Source organism: Rhinolophus ferrumequinum, chromosome 9, assembly GCF_004115265.2.
Source record: "Rhinolophus ferrumequinum isolate MPI-CBG mRhiFer1 chromosome 9, mRhiFer1_v1.p, whole genome shotgun sequence".
NCBI classification, from domain to species: domain Eukaryota; kingdom Metazoa; phylum Chordata; class Mammalia; order Chiroptera; family Rhinolophidae; genus Rhinolophus; species Rhinolophus ferrumequinum.
In genome coordinates this window covers 7,045,414-7,071,878 of record NC_046292.1, presented here as the reverse complement: position 1 = coordinate 7,071,878, position 26,465 = coordinate 7,045,414, and the positions used below count along the sequence as shown (strand labels likewise).

General features: G+C 44.7%; 1 protein-coding gene across 4 annotated transcripts in view; it reads right to left on the bottom strand.

Moving 5' to 3' along the window:
* The window catches only part of PEX14 (peroxisomal biogenesis factor 14), a 156,080-nt gene that overhangs the window by 18,328 nt on the left and 111,287 nt on the right, over window positions 1-26,465 (bottom strand). For all 4 annotated transcript variants that reach the window (XM_033114725.1, XM_033114726.1, XM_033114727.1 and 1 more), the window contains one exon: window positions 6,752-6,880. In XM_033114725.1, the coding sequence (XP_032970616.1) occupies window positions 6,752-6,880 (129 nt within the window). The remainder of the gene's footprint in view (window positions 1-6,751; window positions 6,881-26,465) is intronic.

Below are 26,465 nucleotides of genomic sequence, written 5' to 3'. Positions count from 1 at the left end.
AAACTTTCCAACTTGGGGTAAGCAAAGGCTTCTTAGGACACAAAGACCATGAATTATAAAAGAAAAAAGGAAGATAAATGGGTGTGATCAAATTTAAAATCTTTTGCTTTTCAAAAGGCAATGTCAAGAAAAAAAACAAAGTCACAGACCGGGAGGAAATGCGAACAATACGTATATTTGACAAGAACTTAAATCCAGAATATTTAAAGAACTCTTCCAACTTAATTAGACAATTAAAATGGGCAAAAGATTGGAACAGACACTTCACAAGAGAATATATGCAAATGACAGTTAGCACATAAAAAGATGCTCGATATTATTAGTCATCACAGAAATGTAGACCACTATGAGATACCATTACACAGGCATTAAAATTGCTAAAATTAAAAAGATTGAGAATACCAACTGTTAGTGAGGACGTGTAGCCAACTCGGACGCTCATACACTGCTGATGGGTACGTAAAATGGTACAACCACTTTGGAAAACAGTTGGGCAGCTTCTCACAAAGTTAAACTTACTCGCACATATGACCTCGCAATTCCACTCCTAGGCATTTACCAAAGAGAAATAAAAACATACAAGACTTGTACAAGAATATTCACAAGAGCTTTATTCGTAATGACTCAAAGCTGCCGACAGCCCAAAGCCCATCACCTGGTGAATGGATAAACAAACTGGGACCTGTCCACACCACACAGCACCACCCAGAAATGAAAAGGAGCTTCTGATCCACACAACAACTTGGATGAATCTCAAAAAACTCTACATTGAGAGAAAGAAACCAGATGCGGAAGAGCACATACTGTATGATTCCATTTATATTAAACTCTAGTCGGAGCCACAGAAAGCAGACCCGTGGTGGCCCCAGGGTCGCTGGGCTGGGACTGGCTGGGAACAGGGCACAGGGAAGTTTTGAGGGTATCGGAAATGTCCCACAGTGCGGTGAGGGCCACATGCATGCACACTTGTCAAAACTCAAATCATACACCTCAAATTGGTGCATTTTACTTTATGTAAATTATACCTCAATAAAGCTGATGTTTAAAATAAGACTGTTCAGAACTGAGAGAGAAAGAAAGAGAGAGGAAGCCAGCAGCGCTTGGGAACAATCTCCACAGGGTGGCTTCTAACCTCTCTCTGCTCAGTGAGCAGTTGAGACCAAGGGAAGAAGCAAGACCTATGAATTCTAATTCAGCTTTTTAAAAGGCAGCCCGTAATATTGGATACATACAAAAGAATATAACACTTATATAAGTTATGAAGCAAAGGACAATTAGCAATCCTAAACCCATCTATTTTACCAGCTAAAACTTTCCAAACACCACTGAAGCTAGCCTCTCCACCCAGAGGGAACCATTATCCTGAATCGAGTGTTTATTCTAACTCAAACTCTCTATGGGATGTGAAAAGCTGGGGACCTGCCCCATCAGAACAAGGCCTGCATTTATTTCCCAGTCTCACTTACAGACAGGTGTGGCCAGGCAACAGGGAGAAAGCGGAAGTGATGTGGGAAATGTCCAGGAATTGTCCTTACCCTTTCCCTTTCTTTCCCCCATTCCTGCTGGTTGGACAGCAGAGGTGACAGTTGGGGCTGGAGCAGTCACAATCAGAGGAGAGGGTCCCTGATGATCACAGAGCCTGGCCTGCCTGCATTTACATAACAGAGAGACGGTCGTCTATTTTGTTGAAGCCACTTTTATTTCGGGTTTCCTGGTGTTTGTTGCACAGTCTTATAAAACACAAGCTGCACTGGCAGCACAGCCACAATCCTAGCTACCACCACCACCGAAGCCTCTTTCGGGGCCAAGAACCCTACAGAAAGCATCTGTTCCCTCGGCTCCTTCCTGCAACACTTGCCCGTATGTTGTATATCCACAGGTAGCAGCACTTCCTCGGGCACCCACATGGCACCACACAGGGTGCGACACAAAGCAAACCAAACAGACAGGCTGGTGGCCCTTGAAAAGCTGCTGTTCTAAACCAGTTACCCTTGTGACAATAGGAGAAAAATACAATTTCCTCAAAAATTAGAGAAATATTTTCTTCATATACAAACCAGTCACTTGTATGTAGCAAAAAGTACAATGTGTGTGCTAACCCAGCAGAGAGAAAAATGGAGGAGACTTTCCATTTCATTTCCTGCTGTGAAGGTCCCCACGTGCCTTTCACTTAGTCACTTCCAGGGCCACTTGCCACCCCCACCCCAGGCCTTGCTGTGCCCTCTCCTTTCTGCCCCGGGTCCAGCCAAGGTCAAGCCCTGCCTCCTCGGCAGGCCTCCCCTGACACTAGCACGCTGGGAGTTCCTTTGCTGGGACATTCCGAAGCTCTCAGCAGTACCCCCATGCGGGGTGGGATGGGTTAGCGTGCGCTGCGCCTCCCCACGCACCGGGCGGCCCTCGCGTTCACGGGGGGGCCTTCTGGAGACAGGACCTGTCCTCTGCCTCGCAACCGCACAGCAGAGCCCAGCACACAGGCCTGACCAGCTCCCAGAGCCGATGGCATCCAGCACAGCCTCTCGTTTCTCAGGCACATTCAGCAAGTATTTCTACTGACACCTGCAAAGTCGCAGCCTCGGGTCAGAGCAAACGGAAAGCCCTCTGAGCTCAAGGAGCTCACAGTTGAACAGGGAAGAAGACTGAATAAACAATTCGGAGTCTGGTGGTGGGGAGTCGGGGCTGACTGCCGAGGGGAGCTTCCATCGCAGCGTAGCCGGAATGGAGGCATCTGAGAGCCCCCCTGCAGCTGAGCCCAGCCCTGAGGGGCCAGGCAGAGAAGAGCGTGTGGACAACGCCTCACCCCGCGCTCCCAGGATGTTAGCGTGTGCCTAAGAACCCCAGTCACAGGCAGCTCGGCCTCACAAATACTAGACGGTGCGTTTCAAAGTGAAAACATCAACATTGCTTCTGACTGTCCTCTCCCAGGCGACAACCTGGCTGCTGCCTCCCTCTGGGCTGTCTCTTCTGACACTTGCGCCCCAGGTGCCAGGCGCTCTGAACGTCACATGGTTTCACGTCCACGTGCCTGGGCGCTGCTGTCCACCCTGTCTGGTCACTGAACCAATCGTCCCCGCAGGCCCGTTAAACGCCTCCTGCTCTCTGAAGCACCCCTTCACCTCGTCTGGGTCACTGTCCACACCTGGGCCGAGCTCACATGCACTGCTGTGTCTGCTGATCTGCCTTTCCTACTGGACAGGAGCAGTGGAGAGAGGGACTAGGAAGTGAGGCCCTGTTAGTCCTTGCATCCCAGGGCTCTAGCACAGAGCCAGGCACACAGCGGGTATTCAGTAACTAATGCTCAGAGAATCGAGACAATAAGGGTAAGTGTATGCTACAAAACAGGGCTGTAAAAGAAACAGACTGAGAAAGAACACTCTCTCACTCACGATTTCTAATGAAATGTCAAAACCTTACCCCAACCTCAGACATTTACATCCTATTTTAAGAGGCAACTGAAGTTCCAGGTCTGTCTTAGAAAGGCTGAAATTGTTTTATCAACAACAGTGGGGGGAAAATAAGTCTAAGAAAAAATTATTATCCTACAAACTGCACACTGGCCCTGCCTACATCCCGAAACTCCCTTGCTTCTTGTCTCTCTGGGAGGAAAGAAGAAAAATCAGCTTGGAATGAATCAATCAAACAAGCATCTATCAGGACTCTCCATTCAGGAATGTGCTGCTAGGCAGGGCACGCGTGCGCACGTGTACACACACACACACACACACACACACACACACACACATACACACTGACTCCTGCTTTGAAGTCAAACAAGAAGAAACAGAACGGGAAGCACAGAATGTCCGATTTCCTCTCCAGTTCCAGCCTGGTTTGTCCTCAGCTCTACCTGCCTTTCTTTTAAGCTGTGACACACTGGTTTATTCTCACACCAGGTGACATCCAGCTTCCCCTTGGGGTCAACCTCCTACCACAAGCCTTCTACAACTTCTCTAGCTCACATTCATTTTTCTCTTTTCCGCATTCTTACGGAATTCCTTATCTGTATAATTAATTTTGGCATGAAATCACATCTTATATTATTATCCTTTTCTTAAGAGTTTATCTGATCTCCCAGAGAGCCTGTGAGATTCTTCAAGACCATGTTCTGACTCTCTCAATACTATACTAAGCATACAGTAGGAGCTTAATAAACGCTAATGAACTGAACATTCTGGTAGGTCTTCATGTTCTCTCTGCGGACACCGGCATTTACTAACATCTCAAGGTCAAACACATTCACCAAAGAGCAGGTATCAAAAGAGGCACCGAGTGGGACGCGTCACCAAGCAGGAGGGCCAGCGAGTCCAGAGGTGACAACTCAGGAGCACTGCGCTTGGAGCTGAGCCCAGAAGATCCCATCTTCCAGGCTCGGGCCCAGAGACAGAATGTCCTTAAAAAGCCAAGAAATGGGAAGAGCAGGGCTGCCTGAGCTCCAGCTGTAAAGTCGGCAGAACACACATGAGTGGAGGCCATAAATCCCTCCCAGGACGCAGACAATGCCTCGGTGATAGGCATGCAGATTGCACACCTAGTTCAGAAACTCCCCTGAGTTTGCTTGTAATTAAGGGGGTTAGAAAGGTAAAAAAATATATAAACCCAATTAATCATTTAAATATTTAAAGTCAGGTTTTTTTTCCTCACTCCAGGATTAGTATATTTCATAACGCCAGCAGCAGACAGCCCGGGTTTTTACTGGGGTTCATTTTAGAGCATGTTTAAACTAGTCAGATTGAGTGATGCTTCCAGCAACTAATCGCATGTCAAATAAAAGATATTTTATGTAATAAATTACCGCTACAAGTAATTCAAATGTCATTTATCAGTTTTATTATCAGTCAGGCAAAGTCTTCTTTCTCTATATTAATCAAAATCAAGCTTTTTTTTTTTTTGGAGCAGTTCTGACACCTCTTGGCAAAAATACAGAAGCGAAGAGGTAGGGTCACCCCTGAGCTGAAAGCAGCAGGGTAGCGGTACAAGAAGAAAGAGGCTCAGGGCAACAACTAAAAACTTCAGGTATTTAAAACGGCCATTACCATTGTTTTCATACTAGCGTCACAGCGGGAAGGAGTCTGTCTCTAAGAAGATGTATTTTATTTTTAGGGCTGGGAGACTCTTAAAAATACTCCTACCTAAATACCTAACCGGGTAATGCTTTATCTCAGAGAGAGCTGGACTGGAGAATGATTTACAGGACCCAAATGCCCCTCCTCACGCCATTCTTTGGCCGCTTTCAGAAGACTAACAGATTAACCCTTTGCGTCTCCTGAAAGTAGGCAAACACGCAGGATGTTTTGGGCTAACTCTGTGACCGACCAGAACACCTTGTTCTGAGCAAGAAGTTTCCAAGTAGCCGAAAGACCTGTCGAAAGATATTAAGCCATAGAGGAAACAGCTGGAATAGAACAGATGTGCATCTTAAAAACTTCTGCACCCCAGCTGCCACTGCCCGTCCTCAACAAATCCCATTAAACAGCAGGGCCAGGGACACAACTAAAGAAAAAGTGTGGAGACTTAGCCTTTGGGGAAGAAGCTACGCAGAGTGTGTTTAGTGACCCAAAGCAAACACAAAAATGGATGGGCAAGAACTCTGGCAGGAAGGAGGCGTGGGTCCCAGGCTGACAACGAGCTGCTACTGACTCAGCAGCCCCAAACACGAGGCACCACTAGGCCTGTTTCTCTGGTGTCAGCTGGCATGCGACGACGCCAGTGGCTTGTTAAGACAGGGTGACCACGGGTGACAGCAGCTTGAGGTGTGCGAGCTGGCCTCACCCATTCAGCCTTACCCAGAAAGCAAAAGAAAGGAGATATGTAAATGAGATCTGAGACATATGAAGCCGATTCTGACCCACTGCCTGGCCCCTGCACTGTCCATACCCTGGTCTCGCTTCCCCCGTGTGGCCGAGCCAGGGAGAAGGCCAGCGAAGTGAGGGCCCGAAGGCCGGAAGGGAGCTCCAGACCACCAGAAGAAGGTGCGGTCAAAACAAGTCTGGCATTTTAAATTATGCCTTTTAAAATCTGGTAGCTTACACTCTTTTAAATCATGTTTTGAAAAAAATTATACTTCTGAGATAGATGATTAAAATGACGATCACAGAAAAGGCATTTTGAAAGACAACAGATCCAAGGCTGAGTTACGTTAAACACACAAAACTGAGCGATTGTCCATCTCTTTGGAGTCAATTTTAACCTATTTTTAACTCTGTACAAGTGACTTAAAGAAGGGGTTCTGGCTATGTTTTGGGGGTGTACATTCATTACTAGTTTGAAGAACCTTTATTCCTAAAATAGCTTTCATTTAAAAACAAAACCTCCTGTGGGTCATGGTCTCCTGTAATAATTAACTTTTAAAAATAAAATTAGGAGGCAAGTTCTTTCAATGAGCGAACGAGGACGCACTCACAAATCATGTTAGTCTTCTTTGTGAAACAGCACAAGCACCGATACAGGAAAACGGAAACTGAACCAGGGAGTACTTTTATATATTTGTGCTTGGAACCCAAATAGTGACACAACACAATACACTCATTCATTCTGGTCCCTCGTCTCTTCTTAAACCTTTGTCACATACCCAAAAGTGTGTGTAGAAGAGGCTTTGGGTGTGTCACATTCTTTTGGAAAAACTCAAGAGCCGCCTGGCCACTCCTTCTCCCAGTTTCTCCCAGCTTGCTGAGTCTGGGAGATGGACAGCACTGCTCCTTGGCTGGACTCCTGGGTCCCAAGCAGTGGAAAGCAGGGGTTTGAGTGGGGGACTTACTGTATGGCTGAGAAACGAGGTGAGGGGGCTGGACAGGAACCACCTGGGTGGCTGGGCCCAAGGACGCAGGCTCTTCCGCAGCTGTGCCCGACTGCTGGAAAGCCAAATCGATCTCTTCATCTGTCAGCCCTGGGGGAGGAGAGCACATAATTGCAGGTAAGTACCTTTGCCACTGTCCATGGCTACTACAAAATCTTCGTTGAGAAAAGACCCTGAGAGCCACAGAACGCCTAGCATCCTGGGAAGATGCCTCCCCGATTTCGGATTCTCTGGAACCTCTCTCAGTTGCAATTTAACCTTAAGCGACAGAATATTAGCCTCAACACTGCTTCCAAATGTGGCTCATTCAATTTCCTTAATTTATCCTTGAGTTTATTGCTGCTTTTGAAGTCGCTCTGTACTGCAATTCTCCATTCTTCCCCCGAAAACAGATACCATCAACTGCAAATGTGGCTCATTTTAATCTGTAATGGTGTTAAAAAAAGAGGGGAAAAAACTAACAATAATGCATGAAAACAGACAGGGAAACAAAAAACTAATTATTGGGTGAGACGACTAATTAGTCTAGATCGTTTCCGAAGACGGGAATAATTTGCTTTATTTTATGACAAATGCAGAAATAAAAAGAAAAATCAGGACCGACTGTGATTAGTATGAATGGGATACAGAATGTAAAGGAGAAAATAAAACAAGAAAACAGATCAAAACAAGGCCAGCCCCAAACTTTCAGATGATTATTACTCTAGCCTATCATAGGCTGCCTATATCGCCTGTGGCTAGTTTTTTTCTCCCCCCCACCCCGTTTGTTTGTTTGTTTTAATCTTCCCAGCACTCTAACCCACACGGCACATAGGACATCAGGAAACAGCAGGGCGCCATCTGCAGTGGCTACAACACACAGAGAGGATTTGCCCACGGAGGAATAAAGGCAAGTGAAAAGCCCATGAAGACTCCACCTCCAGTGGGCACACTGCTGGAGTATTTTCAGTGGGTCTGACGCAGCCCGGGGACGTTGGCTCAGTGGGAAAAGGATGGGGGCCCCAACCAACCCAAAGAATGGGAACGAAGTGTGGCACACAGGTGTGAGAAAAATTTTCCCACAGAGCCAGCTGGGAAGTAACGGTGTGTGTGCCATTGTGCTCGCCACCGAGAGTGGGAAGGCAGGTGGGAGGTCACGGCTAGTCTGCAGAAGACCACTCCGGCCAGCCCGTGCCGTTCCGGGAATTCCCACATCCAGTCCAGCCGCAACACAGAGCTTTTAAACGAGAGCCAGTAGCTTTTCCACATCTGGTCGGCCGCCTCCATTAGAGACCCACAGCAGGGTTATATTTGCCCCTGGGGGTGCAGGGAGTACAGGAGGTTCTGAGGATCAGCATCTTCCAAAGCCTGGTGCCTCCCGCTCTGTGCCAAGGGGCTAATAGACGGAGCACATTAATGCTGTCAGCACAGCGTGGCCCTGCACCACACTGGCGTGGGAGCTGGCTGCAGCCAGCCGTCCCTCAAACTTTGCGGGCCCCACCGCAGGCCGTCAAGGGAGAATGCCTGAGCTGTTCTAGGGGGCCCTGGACCCCTTCTCCTCCCTCTGCGCTCGGCAGTTGAGATCGGGCCCCGGTTAACACTGCGGCGCTTCGTCTCCCCGCTCTGCATGGTGGAGCTAGCCAGTGGTAAGCCAGCCACACCTTAAGGAGGCCTGAGAGCCGCCGGGCAGGCCCTGAGCGCACCGGGCTCTCAGCAGCTTGCTGGGCAGATGACACAGCTGACATGGCGCAGAGGGTCACTGGCTGGTGCTTACACCTTCCAGATACAAAGGCTAAATCTGAGTACATGGGCTAGATGGGGGGGGGGGGCGTCCCTCCTCCCAAGTTCCCCAGCTGGCTGTGAAAGAGCTGCTTCACCACCTCCCAAGAAGAACGGGCAGGACACACAGAGGAGCCATGGAAAAATGGAGAACACGTTTCCTCTGAGCGTGTGCCAGCCACTCCTCCTAACAGGAACGGGAACCCCTTTCAAGGTTCCAGGAGGAAAGACACTGTGGCAACGGGTTCGCAATCAGCCCAGAGAGAAGGCGGCACAGCGACGTCAGCACAGGAGCACGGTCACTGCACACTACGGAATCTTATAAACCTGGCGGTCTGTGCGCCTTGTCAGCCGCTGGCTGCAAATGAGGATAATTTTCCCAAAAGGAGCATTCAGTTGCATTCTCATTTTCCCTTTTGGCTCTTTCAAATATAAACAAGTACGGTAATGTTTAACGCTGGGGAAGTATACAGTAAGTTACAGGCTGTGCTGCGGCCCCGAGAGCTGAGCTGGTTAAAGGGACAGGACCCCCGGCCTGTTGTTCTGCCCTCTGGCCCTGAGCTTTTACAAAGCGTATTTTCCTAATAAAACATGTTCCTTGCATTATTGCAGCCGAGCCCACTCGTGAGGCCCCAGTTTAAAGGGCATCAGCACATCCTTCCAAGCTCTTGTTTTCCAGAGACCTTATCATCTGATGCTCTGAATTTACACTGGCTGCAATTCTGATATCCCTAGTTCTCCAGAGAGTCAGGATTTTGATTTAGTTACACAAAGTGAATCATTTTTCTTCTCTTAAAAAAAATAAGCATTTTAATGATCTCACTGAATAAAATAATTTCAGAGCTGGACCATTATCCCCACCATTGCCTTCATTTAACAGATAAAACAACAACAACAAAACCCGAGGCCCAAGGAGCGTGAAAAGTCTGCCTCAAATCATGCTAGTTAGGGCATGGTACTGCTGGATGACAACCCAATGCTCTCGTCTCCAGCCTGGCGACTTCTCACCACAGTACAGTTAAAAAACATCAAAGAGCAGATTGCAAAATGACGCCTTAAGCCTTCAGTCTTGTGAAAGAGGTTTAGGTAGGGTTAAACTGTCTTCTCCCATCTCCACACAGGCACCCCATCCAGAGGTAAGAGCCCGTGGGTGCTGTTCTGGAGCTTTATCAAAACACAAGAACTGGGGCGGCCGGCTGGCTCAGTTGGTTAGAGCCCGAGCTCTGAGCAACAAGGTTGCCAGTTCAATTCCCGCATGGGATGGCGGGCTGCACCCCCTGCAGCTAAAGACTGAAAGCAGCCACTGGACTTGGAGCTGAGCTGTGCCCTCCACAACTAGATTGAAGGACAACGTCTTGGAGCTGATGGACCCTGAAGAAACACACTGTTCCCCAATATTCCCCAATAAAATTAAAACAACAACAACACAGGAACTTAACGCCTGGGTCCTGTCTTCCTGAGACACCTGGCAGTGACACCTGGACTTTCTGAACACCACCGGAGCGACAAGGGTACAGGGACCTCACCTCATTCTAATCTTCAACCCCTAGAAAATCCAAAGGCCTCTCACAGACTGGAGCCTACGCTTCCCCAGTGTCCTCTTCCTCTGGAGTGTCCCCAGCTTAGGAAGGACTGACCAGGCTCAGGACCCTACAGTTCAATCACTCAGGTGATTCACCTGGGAACTTGTGGAGGCCTGGGAGAAGGTGGGGGGTCATCTCTCTGAGTCCTCGGCTCCTGGGGCTGACAGGCCCGTGCCTTGAGGGAAGAGGTACTGTCACAGGATCCACACAGAAGACGTCCAGGTTCCCACCCCGTGGAGAGAAACACAGGGAGGGCTTAGATGGAGACCTTGCAGAATCCAAAAGGTTAAAAGGAATAATAAAGGAAACTGCCAATTGTAAGTGAATTATATTTGGCTCTGAAAGCTGAGGCACAGGCTATATTATAAAAGGCATCTTTCCGCGTTGTTTACAATCACCCTGACTAATGCAGACCTTTTTTTTTGTTTTAAATAATCTCATGCAAATTAGACACACACACTTCCTTCCCGTTGATTGCTATCTGCAAGGAATAATCTAAGGGCAGAGGACCGAGCTGAGCAGAGACAGACGGCAGCAAAGGATGTCACTGTCCTGGGGCAGCCAAACCTCCTGCCCTCCCCATCTGCGTCCAGGCTTCAGTAGCTGCTGCCTTGGGGAGAATTAGCCAATTTTAACAAAGCCTCAAGTGTTCTTTGCGTTGGGGTATCAACTGCATTATCTGATGGAAGCAGCACTGTGCATTCGGAGGTAACCTCACCTTCCAAGAGCCACCAGCCCCTGCCCTGTCCGGGACACTGACAATTAAAATACATTACTGATAGAGAACAAAACAAGCGAGTCCCGCTCACTTACTCCGCGCACTCACTAGCTTCAGTTAAGAGAAGGAGAAAGGGACAAGGGGACGTGTCCAAGGTGAGCAGGACGCCTGACGCTGAAAGGCAGAGTGACATTTCATCTTTAAGGCCACAGCTGCCCAACCTGTGAAACTGAGGGCTCTCAATTCAGACCCAACTATGCAAATGAAGCTCCCAGCCCTGGACTTTCTGATCTCTCAGTTCTCGGGGAATTTACTTCCAAAGCGAGCTCCCTTCACCCAGGAGCCATCCGCGGGCCCCAAGGGAAAGGCAACCAAACATTTCTCCCACACCTCCTCCAGGATGGGATTCTCCAGGGTGGGATTCTCCCAAAGAACAGACCAGCAGCCACATTCCACTGACAACTGAATGGCCTCCAGGCTGCCACACCTGCTTATTTTTTATCCCTTACAAGAAAACAAATTGTTTTCTTTTTCTTAAGGTTTGTTAAAATGCAAACGAACCCAAATCCTGGGCTTTGTGAGCTGCAGCCTAAAGGCTGTGAGCACAACGCCCCAGATCCTTCCCCAGGATCCCAACTCCAACAAAACAGACACTGGATGAGCTGACTTTTTTCTGTGGGGCTGGCTGTGCGAGGGCTTCTCAGAATAAGTAACCTCAACGCTGTCCCCAGTGACCGCTGGACACTGCCACGGGCCTGGTCCTGTGCAGATGAAGCAGAAAGACGGATGACAGCAGACAGCAGTGTTCTCTGCCTCGTTCGGGTCAAACCACAACCAGGACAGCAGGGTTAGGAAGAGTTCGGAAACAAGCGAGACAACGAGCGCCCGACAGCACCTTCCAGCCAGCCCAGCCCGAGCTGTGTAATAACAAGGCTGGGGTTGGGGAATAGGGCCAAAGGGCCAGTGGCAAAGGGCGGCCATGACGGGCTGGCCACTCGGGCCACCGTCCTCCCCGCGGCAGGCCCTCTATTCACAGGGCTCAGGTGATTCATCTGGGACTCACAGAGGCACCGAGGGGGGGAGGGGGGGTCACCTCTCACCTCTCTCAGAACACGACTGGTTATCTCCCCGTGCACACGCTGGCAGGAGACGAGGCAGACAAGACAGCTGGCTAAAAATACTCCCCAAATTAAAAGAAAAATCAACTCTCAGGAAAGGTGAGGGGAGGGGAAAGGGGGAAAAGTATTATTTTATTTTATTTTATTTTATCAACATTTTGTGGGAACAGTAGAGTACAAGAAGGACTCTCAGAGCCTCTAAAAGTCGTTGGATGACCTGTAGACCCCTATTTCCCAGTGCCTTGTATAAAATTGAATTTTTTAAACATAAATTACACGTAATGACGACACTGTAAAAACTAACAGTAATGGAAAGCTGTGCTGTATTTCATTAGCCTGTATTATTCCGCGCCACCTGATCCGGCCGGGCCTTGTTTATGAGTTAGTGTGTTAGCAGATGCCGATGGAAGCATTTGCTTCGACCTTGCTCTTCTCATTGGGGCATGAAATTACGACGGCAGCACCTTGATATTACAGCCATAAATACAGTAAACTGCAAATTTAAGCCAACGGCTCCTATTGTCTCTGAACATAAAGCTGATCGGTATTTATTTAAAAGGAGAACAAAAAAAATATTATATATCACCTTGTTTATGGGGCCGCCCCCACCCACCTGCTAATCCCCTCCCCCAGCCCCCCAACCTGTCTCATTCACTTGGTTAAAATATTAAGCAAATAAGCCAAATGCTCTCTTCTCTGTTGATCAACTATTCCCGAGCAGCAAAAACAGTTTTTGAGAAAACTAGTTACAAATATCATTCGCCTGAATTGAAAGAGTTTTTATAAAAATTGGTCGAAGGATGGGGCTGATTCCCACCACCCTGACACCGATATTTAAATTCAAGAACCAGACACGAGACTTTCCCCTCTCCTAAACGAGGAAAGTTCAAACAACAGGAGAAAAAGTTGCTGATGGTGCCCAGAAACGGAATGTCCTCTCAGTACCCTTCTAAAAATCGTTAGGTAGAACTGCTATTTCAAAAAGCAGCAAAACACTGCCTCCTGCCACCTAAGGAAAGAAAGAAAAATATCTGACCAAAAATATAATTCTCACCTCCACCTAGGGAGCCAGGGACCTCTCACTGAAACTTGTACCAATCCCCTCCTTATCCCGGTGAACCATCAAGACAATATATCCTTTAAATATATTGAATGTGCAAGAAAAATAAACACAAAGACAAAAGGACACTGGATATCACCCAGCCACGTCTCCCGGTATAAATCACCGAGTAAAGAGCCAGTGCGGAACGTACTGCACAGCTAGCTTAAAGCCTGAGGACCCTGGCAGGCAGGGGTCCCACTGGAAGTCTAGAAGAGGGAGAGGGCGGGTCTGCTCTCCTAACGCCAGTGGAAAAGGATGCAGAAGACAGATGTGAAAACTCAGCTGCGTCCAAGTTTGGAGGTTTCAAAGTAGTGAAGATGGCAGAAAACCTGCAGGCAGGCTCCACAGAGTGAAACACACCGAAGGACCACGTCAGCAGCGAGCTAAGCGCACATTTTGGGGAGCTGTCAATGACGCGGGCAGTTCAACCAAGAGCAAAACTTTCTGTATATTTACTTCTGATACGTTCTTCCACAGGGCACATGTACTCCCCTGGAGTCCTAAATCATTTCAGCCACACCAGTCACTGAGCTTAGCTCCTTCCGCATAAGGAGGAAACTTCCCTATAAAATTTATTGAGCTTCTCTGGGGAGTAGTATAACTGGTGAACAAGACAGAAGTGAGCTGCCCCTCTATGTAACGCAAATTGAGATCTCTCACATGAAAGACGGGGAGGGTTTCCAGTCAGCTTGCACGATGTCTAGGTTTAGATCTACGGTCTAAAGGGTTGTTGTTGTTGTTTCTTTCTTTTAATCCCTCTCTGCTAAGTTAAAAACAAAAATAAAGAGGGGTGATTTTGGTATTCGATCATCAGTCCCAAAGGATGAATAGCATGACGAATATTGTCACCGGCTGTCGAATCCTGCAGGTCCTTGGCACCAGGCTGAGAAGTCAGCTGTGCCCACAGCCCACAGCCCACGTCCTGGGGAAGGAACTGCGTCTGTAAAGACCAAGGGGTATCACTGCTACCTGAATGCCAAAGGCCAGGTAAGCCAAAGGTAGGTGTGCGCATCTGTGGAAAAGCCAAATTAATAAACACTTTTAACTATATGTGAATCTTGCTCCTGGTTTTGGAAGAGGCTGTGAAGTTTGTTTTGAAAAACAAAAAACAAACCAAAAAAACCTCACCTTTGACAACCAAAGAAATTCAGATCTGGAAAGACTCATTTAGTCTATCGCATGTTCTTTTACTTTTCTTTTCCTCCTGTTTTACAGATTACGGAGGGAGGCAGTGACTTGCCCACAGCCCATGGCGAGCCCCAGAGGCAGAACCAGATTCCCCAAACGGGCTCTTTTTTTTACTGTATGGAGGTCGGGGGCGTGCAGCCTGCTAGGCTCAACCTCTGCTCTCTCACACAGCACATTTTAAATAAGCAAAGTCTTAGAATGGATCACTGCAAAAAAGAAGACAAAAAGAATTTATGGAGCATGGGGGAAACTAGGTGAAGGGTACATGGGGCCTCTATGACAAAAAATACATATGTAAGCGTATACATACACACATACAAACACATCTCTGTGATTCTGTGTACATGCATAAAATAAAGAAAGATCAGAAACGGGTAATGCCAGTTATGGATGAAGTGGGGACTGGTAGCTGGGGACAGACCGGAAGGCAGACTTCTCACTGTATATTCTTATGAACTGTGTTCCACGAGAACATATTCCTGACTCAAAAGGACAAATTAAATTTATTTTTAAGAACAACAACAAAAAAATACTTGGAAGGAAAAAAACAACACCTTAATCCTAAACAAAACCACTTAGAATGGTTACCCCCATTTTCTGGAAGAGAAAAACCAAGACAGAAAAAGGTGCAGAGATGTGGCCAGGAGCTGGGATTAGAATGACAAACGCGTACACAATTTCTAATTTCTTATTTAACCCATTGTGGCTGTACCCAAGGCAGCCAAGCACAAGGTGGTTTTTTTTAAAACATGTTTTTAAAAGGCAGGCATCTGTTCTATTTTGACACATCCTGGCTGCCCAAATGTTTCTTTCAGATCTAAATATTTGCTTCACCAATGGAAATGTCTCCATCACTGCCACAAAACAAACATTTGCTTTGGGATGGTAGGGATATCCATACGCTGTTTCCTTTTCTATGCTACTTGAAACAGCCTGATTAAGGAGACAACTCCACTGTAGGATGCAAATCAAGGTGATTTTTGCTCCTTAAAGAAAACCCTGTACAAGAGTCCAGTGCACAAAAGCACACTCTGGTTACTTGGCTGAATGTTATGAATGTTCAATGTTCGTCTGGGGTTTTCTTCTACATCTTGAATTTTAAATATGTGATCAGAGGGTTTATTATTTGGCATTTAACTTACTTCTTAAGTTTTAAATTAGCATGCATCTATCAGATGTCTTTCTAAAAGTTCTTATATTAATCTGACAGTAACACATTAAAACATGCTATGTTCTAATAGGTCAATATATAAATTATTTTGTCACCACCTATTTGGAATTAGTTGCTGTTGTCAATCTTATTAGTGGAGAGAGACATATTTTAGTACTCAACAAATCAATAAATATTTGAGGGCTTACTCTGCCAGGCAATGTGAGGGAGCCAAGACCTCGTCTTCCCCCCGTTAGAAATAGCAGCTTCCCTAGCTAATACCTCTTCCCCCCAATTTCTTAGGCTGGATGAGTATTTTGTCTATCTTCTACCTATAATATAATACATGTGATATCATAGAATAGACAGGCGAACTATTATATAATATATTGATATGATACCTATTGATAATAAAAATAGCACATATCAACCACAGAAAACATGGAAAATAAAGAAAAAACAGAGAAAATTTAAAAAAATTTATATTCCCATTCTCCACCCAGAATAACAGCCAGAATTTATGAAACCCAAGTCTTGAAGAATGTTTTAGGAGCTATTTACATTTCTAACTCTTTGAATCCCAGCGCTAATGCTGCGGGGCTGCTAAGGTGCACGATCCAGGGCTCATCGCAGCACGTGTGGCACCTGCTTGTGGCACCTCGTGGGGCTGTGCAGTGCCTAACCCACCTGGCCACAGGGGGCAGCGCTGCCCCCATGAAGCAGGTACTTTATTCTCCCCACTGTACAGACGAGGAAGCTGAGGTGCACGGACTGAAGGAAGCAGCCTCTCTCAGGTCCCAGTGCCTGGAGGGGGGTGGGGGGGGCACGAGTCCAGTCAGTCAGGCGTCAGTCAGAGCCCAGGCTCTTCCCCATGATGCCACTAACACAAGGGGAAATACTCCAAATCTTGGTTCAACTTGAAAGGGACTTCCAGCATGTCGTTCAGACGTTATTCAAGTTATTAAGACTAAATTTTTTCAAACTAAAAACGACTTGTTTACTCAAAGCTGGCAAGGGTGCAGTGGGAGTGTCCACGGAGAAACTTCTGGAAGACAACTGGGCACTCTAGCTCAAGAGTACTGAAAAAATGTCCATGCCCTCCGACTCTATTTTACTTCTAAGAAATAATATTACAAGGTCGTGTAATGTACAAAGATAGTCCATCGCTGTATTTTTAATAATAGCAACAAATTTAAACAACATAAATGTCCAAAGAGGAATGATTAGGCAAGTTACGACATGTTTCAATAATGTAATAATATTCAAACATTCACATTCATATGAAACAATTTCTGATGACATGGAAAAATGCTTTTGATACATTAAGACATAAAAAGCAGATGTTATATTCATAGCATGATCTCAATTACATTTTTAAAAAGAACAAAAGGAAGCAGTAGGGTTGCGTCATATTTAACTTAATCTGACTTCAACCTACAATGTTCAGAAGGAAAGAGAGAAAGGAAATGATACCATAAACAGTGGGGAGGGCGCACCATTTCATTCAAGAAGTGTGGTGTCTTCGAGTGAGGCTTGAATTTACTGTCTGCTCATCAGCTCATTCCCACACACCCTTGCAAGCTGAGCACCCTGTCACGGGGCATTTGCCCCCGTCGTCTTGGCACCCACACGCAAAGCCAACCATGTCACCTGGTGTTAAACCAAAGACCTGCTTCGATGTGAAGGAAAACGTGGACTTCCTGAGAAGCAACACACCGGCCTCCTGCATAATACCTTTCTAAGGGATTTTTAACAATTGTTTTTCAAAATTAGTATTGACTAGAGATATTCCCATAGCACGTCTGTATCCTAAAGATACAAAAGGTATATAGTGAAAAGTCTTCTTCTCACTGCCACCTGGTCACCCAGTTATATCTTCTAGAGGCAAACACTGCTATAGTTTCCTATATACCTTCTAGAGAGAGTCTATGAAAGTGCCTTCATATATTCATATAATATGCATTTTATATATTCTATATATGGGTGTTATGTATTTTGATACAAATAATTGCATGGTAAAAGCACTATTCTACACTTCGAAACTTTTAACTAATATATCTTAGAAAGCATTCCATATTACCATGTTTCCCCCAAAATAAGACCTAGCTGGACAATCAGCGCTAATATGTCTTTTGGAGCAAAAATTAATATAAGACCGAGTCTTATAAGATAGCCGACACGATGCTATCAAGCTTTTCACCTTTGTCATTCTCACTGCAGTTCTAAGTAAACGTTTGTTGGCGTTCAATATGCAGAGAAGCATGCAAATCCTAAGTGTGCAGCTTTAATGCATTTTCACACAGTGAAGGAAGACATCCATGTCACTACCACCCAGACGAAACACAGAATAACAGCCTCCAGGAGCACTCCTGTGTCTCCTCCCGGTCACCACCTAACTTCTAATACCACAGGTAAGTTTGCTTAGTTTTGATCTTTATGTAAATGGAATAACACAGAAAGCATTTTTTATAAGAGGCTCCTTTCACTCGACATGCTCGTGGGACTCACCCAGGCTGGTGTGCGCAGCCGTGGTTCATGAGCACTAACTGCTGTTTAGTCTTCTTGTGTAGGATAAGAGTGGATCACAGCTGACCTATTTGTTTCCAGTTTTGGACAATCCACGACCAGTGCTGCCGCTGTCAACGTTCTTACAGTTGCATTTTAGAGGGGAGCTGCTGGATCCACTGCACTACGCATATTATCAGCTTTAGGAGATACTGTCAACAGTTTCCAAAGTGTTACACCAACTTAGCTCACACCAGGAGTTAAGGAGAGTTCCAGCTGTTCCACACCCAACATCAAAGCTCTCAGTGTTTTCAGTTTTTGCCGTTCTGGTGGGTATGACGTGATAGCTCACTCTGATTTTAATCTGCATTTCTCTGACGACTAATGACGTGAAAAATCTTTTTGTACATTTACTGTCTTTATTAGGTACAGTGTCATATATATGTATGTGATATATAATATTTAATTTTTTTCCCCAATTAGTTGACATACAATATTATGTTAGTTTCAGGTGTACAACATAAGTGACCACCTTATGAAATGATCACCCTCTATAATATTTATATCTGTATAAAAATATGGCAAGTTTGTTAACTGTTGTTAGAATCTTGATTGTTTTGTCTATCTGTACTACCAATTATCAAGAAAGATATTTTAAAACTTTCCATGATGATAGATTTGTCTAGTTCTCCTTTCAGTCCTGTCCAATTTTGCTCTGTGTATACTGAAGCTATGTCACTAGGTATATACTTGGAAATGTTAAACCTTCCTGGGGATTGGCCACTCTGAAATTTCTTTATCTCTCACTGCAGTTTTAAGACTATCTTGCCCGATGTTAAGTACCAGCTTTCTTTTGTTTAAAGTCTGCGTGGTTATCTTTTTCCATCACTTTATTTTTAATCCTGTGTCTTTTCATTAAAGGTGTGTTTGATGTAAGCAGCAGTGAATTGGGTTTAGTTTTTTATTTTTAATCTAACCTTGACAAATTTAGCTTTTAATGGAGCAGTCTATTTATAGTTAATGTAAATACTGAAATTTGGGGGTTTATAGCTTTCATCTTACAATATGTTTTCCTTTTGATCTCTTTAACGCTCTCTTTTCTCTTTTCTTGCCAACTAGTGAATTCAGTTTTTCCCTCTCTTAGCTTGTAGTCGAGGTGGTTTTTGATGGATTTCTCCACTGTGAAGTTACCAACTTTCCTTTTGTAGTCATGCAATAGCTTGGAGGATATACTTTGCCATTTCTCTTCAAACTTCCACCCTCTGATTTGAGCACCCCATTAGCGGATCTCGTCTGTGACAGTTAACTACTGCGGTGTTTGCCTAATGGGGGGAATCTTCCATTTTGAAGAGTGAAAAGGGTCCTGAGAATAACATGTTTGAGACCAATGCCCTGGATGTCACAAGACATACATCCTTGACATACGATAGTTTCATATAACTGAGAAATCTTACCACTTCGCCAAAAATTCTCGCACTTAGACCACATTCACTCCATCCTTCCACCGTTATTACCGTTTCAATTACACATGTATTTTAAACCGGACAAGGAAGACGTTATTACTGTATACAGCCAATATTCATTTCTATTTGCCCTTTCCTCCGCTCTTCATTCCTTCCTGCCTTTCTATGTTTTCACGCAGAATCATTTCCCTTCTGCCTGAGACTTCATTAGCGTTTCTCTCGGTGCGGGTGTGCTGGCAACAAAGTCTCCCAGTTTTGTGTTTCTGGAAATGTTTGTGTTTTCCTTGGTTTTTAAAAAAGTGCTGTATTGTGAAATAATTTCAGACTTACAGAAAAGGTGCAAAAATAGTACAAAGAATTCTCATCTATCTCTCACCCAGACTCTTCACAGGTTAAATGTATCACCTTTTCTTTATTATTCTCTGTCAATCTATTGATAGAATTATTTTCCCTCAACTGTTTAAGACTAAGCTGCAGACATAATGCCCCTTTTCTCCCTAACTATTATCAGTATTCACTGCCTGATGTGGGGAGGGCAAGTTCATGCTCATATGTAACCACAGTACAATTATCAAAATCAAGAAGTTAACATCATTAAATTTATATCTATAGCTCAGAGCCCTCCTCTGAACTCCACTCATATTGGTTCGCCTGGCCACCTTACACCTCCACCTGGACGTCTAATAGAAACCTCGGACATGGTACGACTACCACTGGGCTCCTTCCTCATCTCGCCCCATCCTTCTAGGCACGAGGCCAAATACCTCGGGGTCATCCTCAATTTCTGCTCTTCTTTCAGATTCCACATCTGACAAATCAGAATATTCTGCTGGATTTACTTTGAAATAGTATTCAGGGATCTGACTGAGGCCTTCGCACCGCTTAACTCATCTCCCAGCTCCCACCCTCGCTCTCCAACTGTCTGTTCTTAAGGCAGCAGCCAGGTGGGCCTATTCAAGCCTAAGTCAGGTTATATGGCTCCCCGGCTTCAAATCCTCTGATGGTTCCCATCGGGCTAAAAGCAAAACCAAAGTCCTCACATGGATCAATACTGCTCTATACGATCTGTTTCCTGTCAGTGCTGTGAACGCCCCCTCACTACGATCCACCTGATGGTCTAACTGGCCTTCTTTCTGTTCCTAGAATTTGCCAGACATGCTCCCTCTTCAGGCTTTTGCACGGGCGGCAGTTCCCTTTTCCAGGAACTCTTTCTCCCCAGAAACCTACACGGCTTGCTTCCTCATTTTCTTCAAGTTTTTGCTCAAATGTCACCTTGGTGGGGCCTTTCCATACCATTCCATTTAAAACGGCAACCTTCCAAGAACGCTTCACTGCTTTTACTCTACACCTACACGATGTTTACATTTTATTCCACACGTTACTGTCTCCCTTCCTCCCCACCATTAGAGGGTAAGTCCCGAGAAGGCAGGGATTTGGACTACTTTATTCACTGCTGTATTCCCAGCACCTAGAACAGTGCTTAGGTTCTACTGGCACCTGGTAGGTGCTCAACAAAGCTACGTAGAAAAAAATAAATAAACAGAAACCAGTAGGCCAAACAGATCAAAGTAATGCAGCTCAGGGTTTGGGAGAGCCAGCTGGAGCATGGAGAAAACCCAGAAGAAAACCCATGGAGAGTCCCAGCTTCTGGTCCCCCCTTTGCCCCTGAAACATCTCTTTAGAACCTCCAAGGAGCCCCGGAGGTAAGTGTGCAAACTGTTACCATGTATTCACCCTGGACTGCGACAAACTAGTTTGTTCCTCAGCTCCTGACAAGCCTGCACACCCCAGTCTCCTGTCCGATGCACCCTCCACCCACCGAGCAGCTTTCTCCCAGCCCGACTCAGACCCTGTTGGTTGTTCTGGGTCATCTCTCCTGCCACCGGAACTTTCTCTGACCAGCCAGCCAGAGCACCTTTCTATAGCAATGACTATACACAAGGTGTGATAAAAAAATACAGTGAATGTTTAAAATTTTAAAAATTTATTACAGTAAAAGTCACACTGCCATCAATGCCCCTCCAAATACCCCCCTCACTTCGAACACACTTATCCCATGTTCTTGCCACTTTCTGAAGCAGTTCTGGAAGTCCTCTTTTGTGAGTGTCTTTAGTTTTGCACTGTCATAGCTGCCTCAATGTCCTAAATCAATTCAAAATGAATACCTTTCATGGTCACTTTAACTTTGGGGAAGAGCCAGAAGTCGCACGGTGCCAGGTTTGGTGAGTAAGGTGGATGAGGACACAGCGTAATGTTTTTGACAGAAATTGCTGTACCAGAAGTGATGTGTGACACGGAGCCTTTCTGTTGTGATCACAAAATGTGAATGCTGCTGCCGAGTGCCATCCAACAGAAAGGCAGGGATCTTTAACAAGGGAAGTGGCGCGTCGAACCATACCGTGTTTCCCCAAAAATAAGAAGACCTAGCTGGACAATCAGCTCTAATGTGTCTTTTGGGGTATGATATGATATAAAAGATATGATATATGATATAATACTGGGTCTTATATCAAGACAACGCTCCGTGTCACACATCGCTTCTGGTACAGCAATTTCTGTCAAATAAAAACATTACGGTGTCCTCATCCACCTTACTCACTGGATCTGTCACCATGAGACTTCTGGCTCTTCCCCATAGTCAAAATGATTCAGGACATGGAGGCAGCAATGACAGCACACCTAAAGACAGTCACAGAAGAGGACTTCCAGAACTGCTTCAGAAAGTGGCAAGAACGATGGGATATTCAGAGCGAGGGGGAGTATTTTGAGGGGCGTTAATGACAATGTGTCTTTTACTGTAATAATTATTAATTTTTTTTAAAGATTTTATTGGGGGGAAGGGGAACAGGACTTTATTGGGGAACAGTGTGTACTTCCAGGACTTTTTTTTGTCTAAGTCAAGTTGTTGTCCTTTCAGTCTTAGTTGTGGAGGGCACAGCTCAGCTCCAGGTCCAGCTGCCGTTGCTACTTGCAGGGGGCACAGCCCAATATCCCTTGCGGGAGTCGAACCTTCAACCTTGTGGTTGAGAGGACGCGCTCCAACCAACTGAGCCATCCGGGAGGCAGCTCAGCGCAAGGTGCCGTGTTCAATCTTAGTTGCAGGGCACGGAGCCCACCATCCCTTGCAGGACTTGAGGAATTGAACTGGCAATCTTGTGGTTGAGAGCCCACTGGCCCATGTGGGAATCGAACCGGCAGCCTTCAGAGTAGGGAGCGGGAGCTCTAACCGCCTGAGCCACCAGGCCGGCACCATAATTATTTTTTTATTTAAATATTTACTGTCTTGTTTGATCACACCTCATAAATATTCCTCTGGTTGTCAACACAGATTGCTTTGTAACCTTTCCTTTGTCTTGTATGGTTTTCTAAGGATTTTAATACTGTTGAACTTTACTGTGCCTTATTCACTGCTGTATCACCAAAGCCTAAAACATTGATCAACTTGTAGTGGGCATTCACTGAATATTTGTTCAGACAGTTAACATTATTTTTGAAGTTTCATCCCATGCAATAAGGGCAGGAAATAAAATTAAAATATCTAAGAATTGGAAAGAAGATCACAAAATAATCAATTGTAAATAATATGATTGTAAATTTAGAAAAATCAATTTAATCATAAGAAAGTTTAATGGGGTAGCTAGATATATAACACACATATTTTAAAAATTCAGTAGCACTCATTATCCACCAGCAATAAGTAATTAAAAAATAAAATGAGGGCTGGCCCGGTGGCTCAGGCAGTTAGAGCTCCATGTTCCTAACTCTGAAGGCTGCCAGTTCGATTCCCACATGGGCCAGTGGGCTCTCAACCACAAGGTTGCCGGTTCAACTCCTTGAGTCCCACAAGGGATGGTGGGCTCCGTCCCCTGCAACTAAGATTGAACGCAGCACCTTGAGCTGAGCTGCCTCCCGGATGGCTCAGTTGGTTGGAGCGCGTCCTCTCAACCACAAAGTTGCCGGTTCGACTCCCGCAAGGGATGGTGGGCTGTGCCCCCCCCTGCAACTAGAAAAACGGCATCTGGACCTGGAGCTGAGCTGCGCCCTCCACAACTAAGATTGAAAGGACAACAACTTGACTTGGAAAAAAGGCCTGGAAGTACACACTGTTCCCCAATAAAGTCTTGCTCCCCTTCCCCAATAAAATCTTAAAAAAATAAAATAAAATAAATAAGTAAATAAATAAATAAAATGAAAAGAAATTCCTTTCTTAGTAGCCATGCAAAATACAAAATTATATGAATAATCTTAAAGTATATTAGATCTATATACAGAAAACCTCACAAAGAGAAATAAAAGGGTATTGAAATAAATGGAATAGGCTTTTCAAATTAATTTGAAAGGTTTGATACAATACCAGTAAAAAAGTCCCAATTATTTTCTCAAAAGTTCCTAAAGCTCATCTTGCATAAGCACATTAAGAATGCACAAGTAAGAATAATAAGGAATGTCTGGTCATTCACTCCGTCTCCTCTACTAGATATTTAGATACACTTCTTTGTATTTTTTAAAAACTGGTTCCTCTAGGGATTATAATGCATCCTTAACTTACCAGATTCAACTCTAAATTAGTATTATACCATTCTACATATTAAGAATCTTAATATATACATATTATTAATGTGCCACATTGTATGTATTAATATATTTCATTAAGAAGCAATCATAGGGCCGGCCCGGTGGCTCAGGCGGTTAGAGCTCCATGCTCCTAACTCTGAAGGCTGCCGGTTCGATTCCCACATGGGCCAGTGGGCTCTCAACCACAAGGCTGCCAGTTCAATTCCTCAAGTCCCGCAAGGGATGGTGGGCTCCGTGCCCTGCAACTAAGATTGAACACGGCACCTTGAGCTGAGCTGCCGCTGAGCTCCCGGATGGCTCAGTGGGTTGGAGCGCATCCTCTCAACCACAAGGTTGCCGGTTCAACTCCCGCAAGGGATGGTGGGCTGTGCCCCCTGCAACTAGCAACGGCAACTGGACCTGGAGCTGAGCTGCGCCCTCCACAACTAAGACTGAAAGGACAACATCTTGAAGCTGAACGGCACCCTCCACAACTAAGATTGATAAACAACAACAACTTGACTTGGAAAAAACAGGCCTGGAAGTACACACTGTTCCCCAATAAAGTCCTGTTCCCCTTCCCCAATAAAAAAAAAAAAGAAGCAATCATAATTTAATATATATCCCTTGTCCTTTGTGCTATTGTTCTAATGTTCATCACATATACATAAATATGTAAGTATGTTATAAATCCAACAATATCTTGTTATTATTGCTTTAGACAACTGACTTTTACAGAACTGAAGAATAAAAACTAAAATAGTATTTTTATATTTCCCCACATATTTACCATTCCCTGTGCTCTTTATTCCTTCTGGGGATTCAAATTTCTATCTGACATTATTTTCTCTTCAGTGTGAAGATCTTCTATCGATATTTATTACAATGCATGTCTGGTGGCAACAGCTTCTCTGAACTTTTATCTAAATATATCTTTATTTCTTCTTCATGTTTGCTGCATGTTTTCAGTGTATAAAATTCTACGCTGGCAGTTGTTTTCCCCAGTATTTTGAAGATATCATTCCACTGGATACATGGCTTCTGACTGTAAGTTAGCCATTCTGATCACTGTTTCTTTTTTCTTTATCTTCAGTATCCAGCAGTTTCACTATAATATACCTAGATGTAATTTTCTTTATATTTATCCTGCTTGGGGTTGGTCACACTTCCTGGTTTGAGTGTGTGTGTGTGTGTGTGTGTGTGTGTGTGTGTGTATTAATCAAAATTGGAAATCTTTCAACTAATCTGTCTTTGAATATTTTTTTCTGCCTCATTTTTCTCAACTTTTGGGTCTGCAATTACCCATATGTTAGGCAACTTGATTTTGTGTCACAAGTCATTGAGGCGCTGGTCCTGTTTTTCGATCTTTTTTTCCTCTATGCATTTAGTATGGATGATTTCTATCAACCTGTCTTCAAGATTACTGATCCTTTCTTCTCTTGTGCTCAATCTGCTGTTAATCCCAATCCAGTGAAATTTCAGTGGCAGGTTTTATGTTTTTCAGTTCTAAAATTTCCAATTGGTTCTTTTTTATAACTTCCATCTCTATTGCAACTCAATACCTCTTTACCTTTTCGTTTATTTTTTAAATATATTCTTTTAATATAATTTTTCATATTATTTTTTAAGTTCTCTTTTTGTCTGTGAGTCTTATTTCTAATGACTGACTTTTCACTTTAGTAAAAGTCACAGGTTCCTGTTTCTTCATCTTTATATGTCTGGTAAGTTTTGATTTTATACAGGGCATTCTGGATGATAGGCTGTAAAGGCTCTGGGACTCTTTTCTCCTTCTGACGAATTGCATTTTGTTCCAGTACGCAGTTAAATTACTGGAAGATCTTGATCTGGGGCAGGCTCTGTTTTATGCTTTATTTCTTTTTTGTGTTTCATCCTAGGCGAAGTGCCACTGTCCTAGGATACAGTGTTTGCTTCTAAAGGGTGGTCTTTCTGGGGTTTCAAAAAAAGCCCAAAGTGATTACCAAGACCCCTCTAACTTGGTAAGACTCAAACTCTAAATTCTGCCTTTCCTACTGTAGGTAACTGATGACATCTGTATTGGAACCTGTGGCACCTGCCCTGTGCAAGGGCAGTTCAGGAGTTAGCCTGGAATTTGAGGGGTGCTTACATGAAAAGTTTGGAGTCACCCCTTCAAGGTTCTCGACTTCTTGGAATATCCATCCCCAAGTTCCAGGCAGTCTGGCATCCGCAAAATCCATCCCCCAATACCTCGAACCAATGTGATGGCAGTTTTCTGCATGAGTTCAATCTGTTAAAGCGGATTTAATCTGTCTCAAGGAAAAGGCCATATATAGTCGGCTCTCACCCAGAGTGGTTCCTTCACTCCAATTTCTGCTTGCTCCAGGTTGCTCAAGGTTGTGCCTTCAAACAATGTTTCTAAAATATTTTGTCCAGAATTTGTATTTGTTATTGGTGGGAAGGTTTTTTCTGATACAAGCTACTCAGTCCTTATTAAAAGCCAGAACTCTACCTCAGAATGTTTTGAAAAAGAGAAGAATGATGAAGTAAGCCTTGTTCT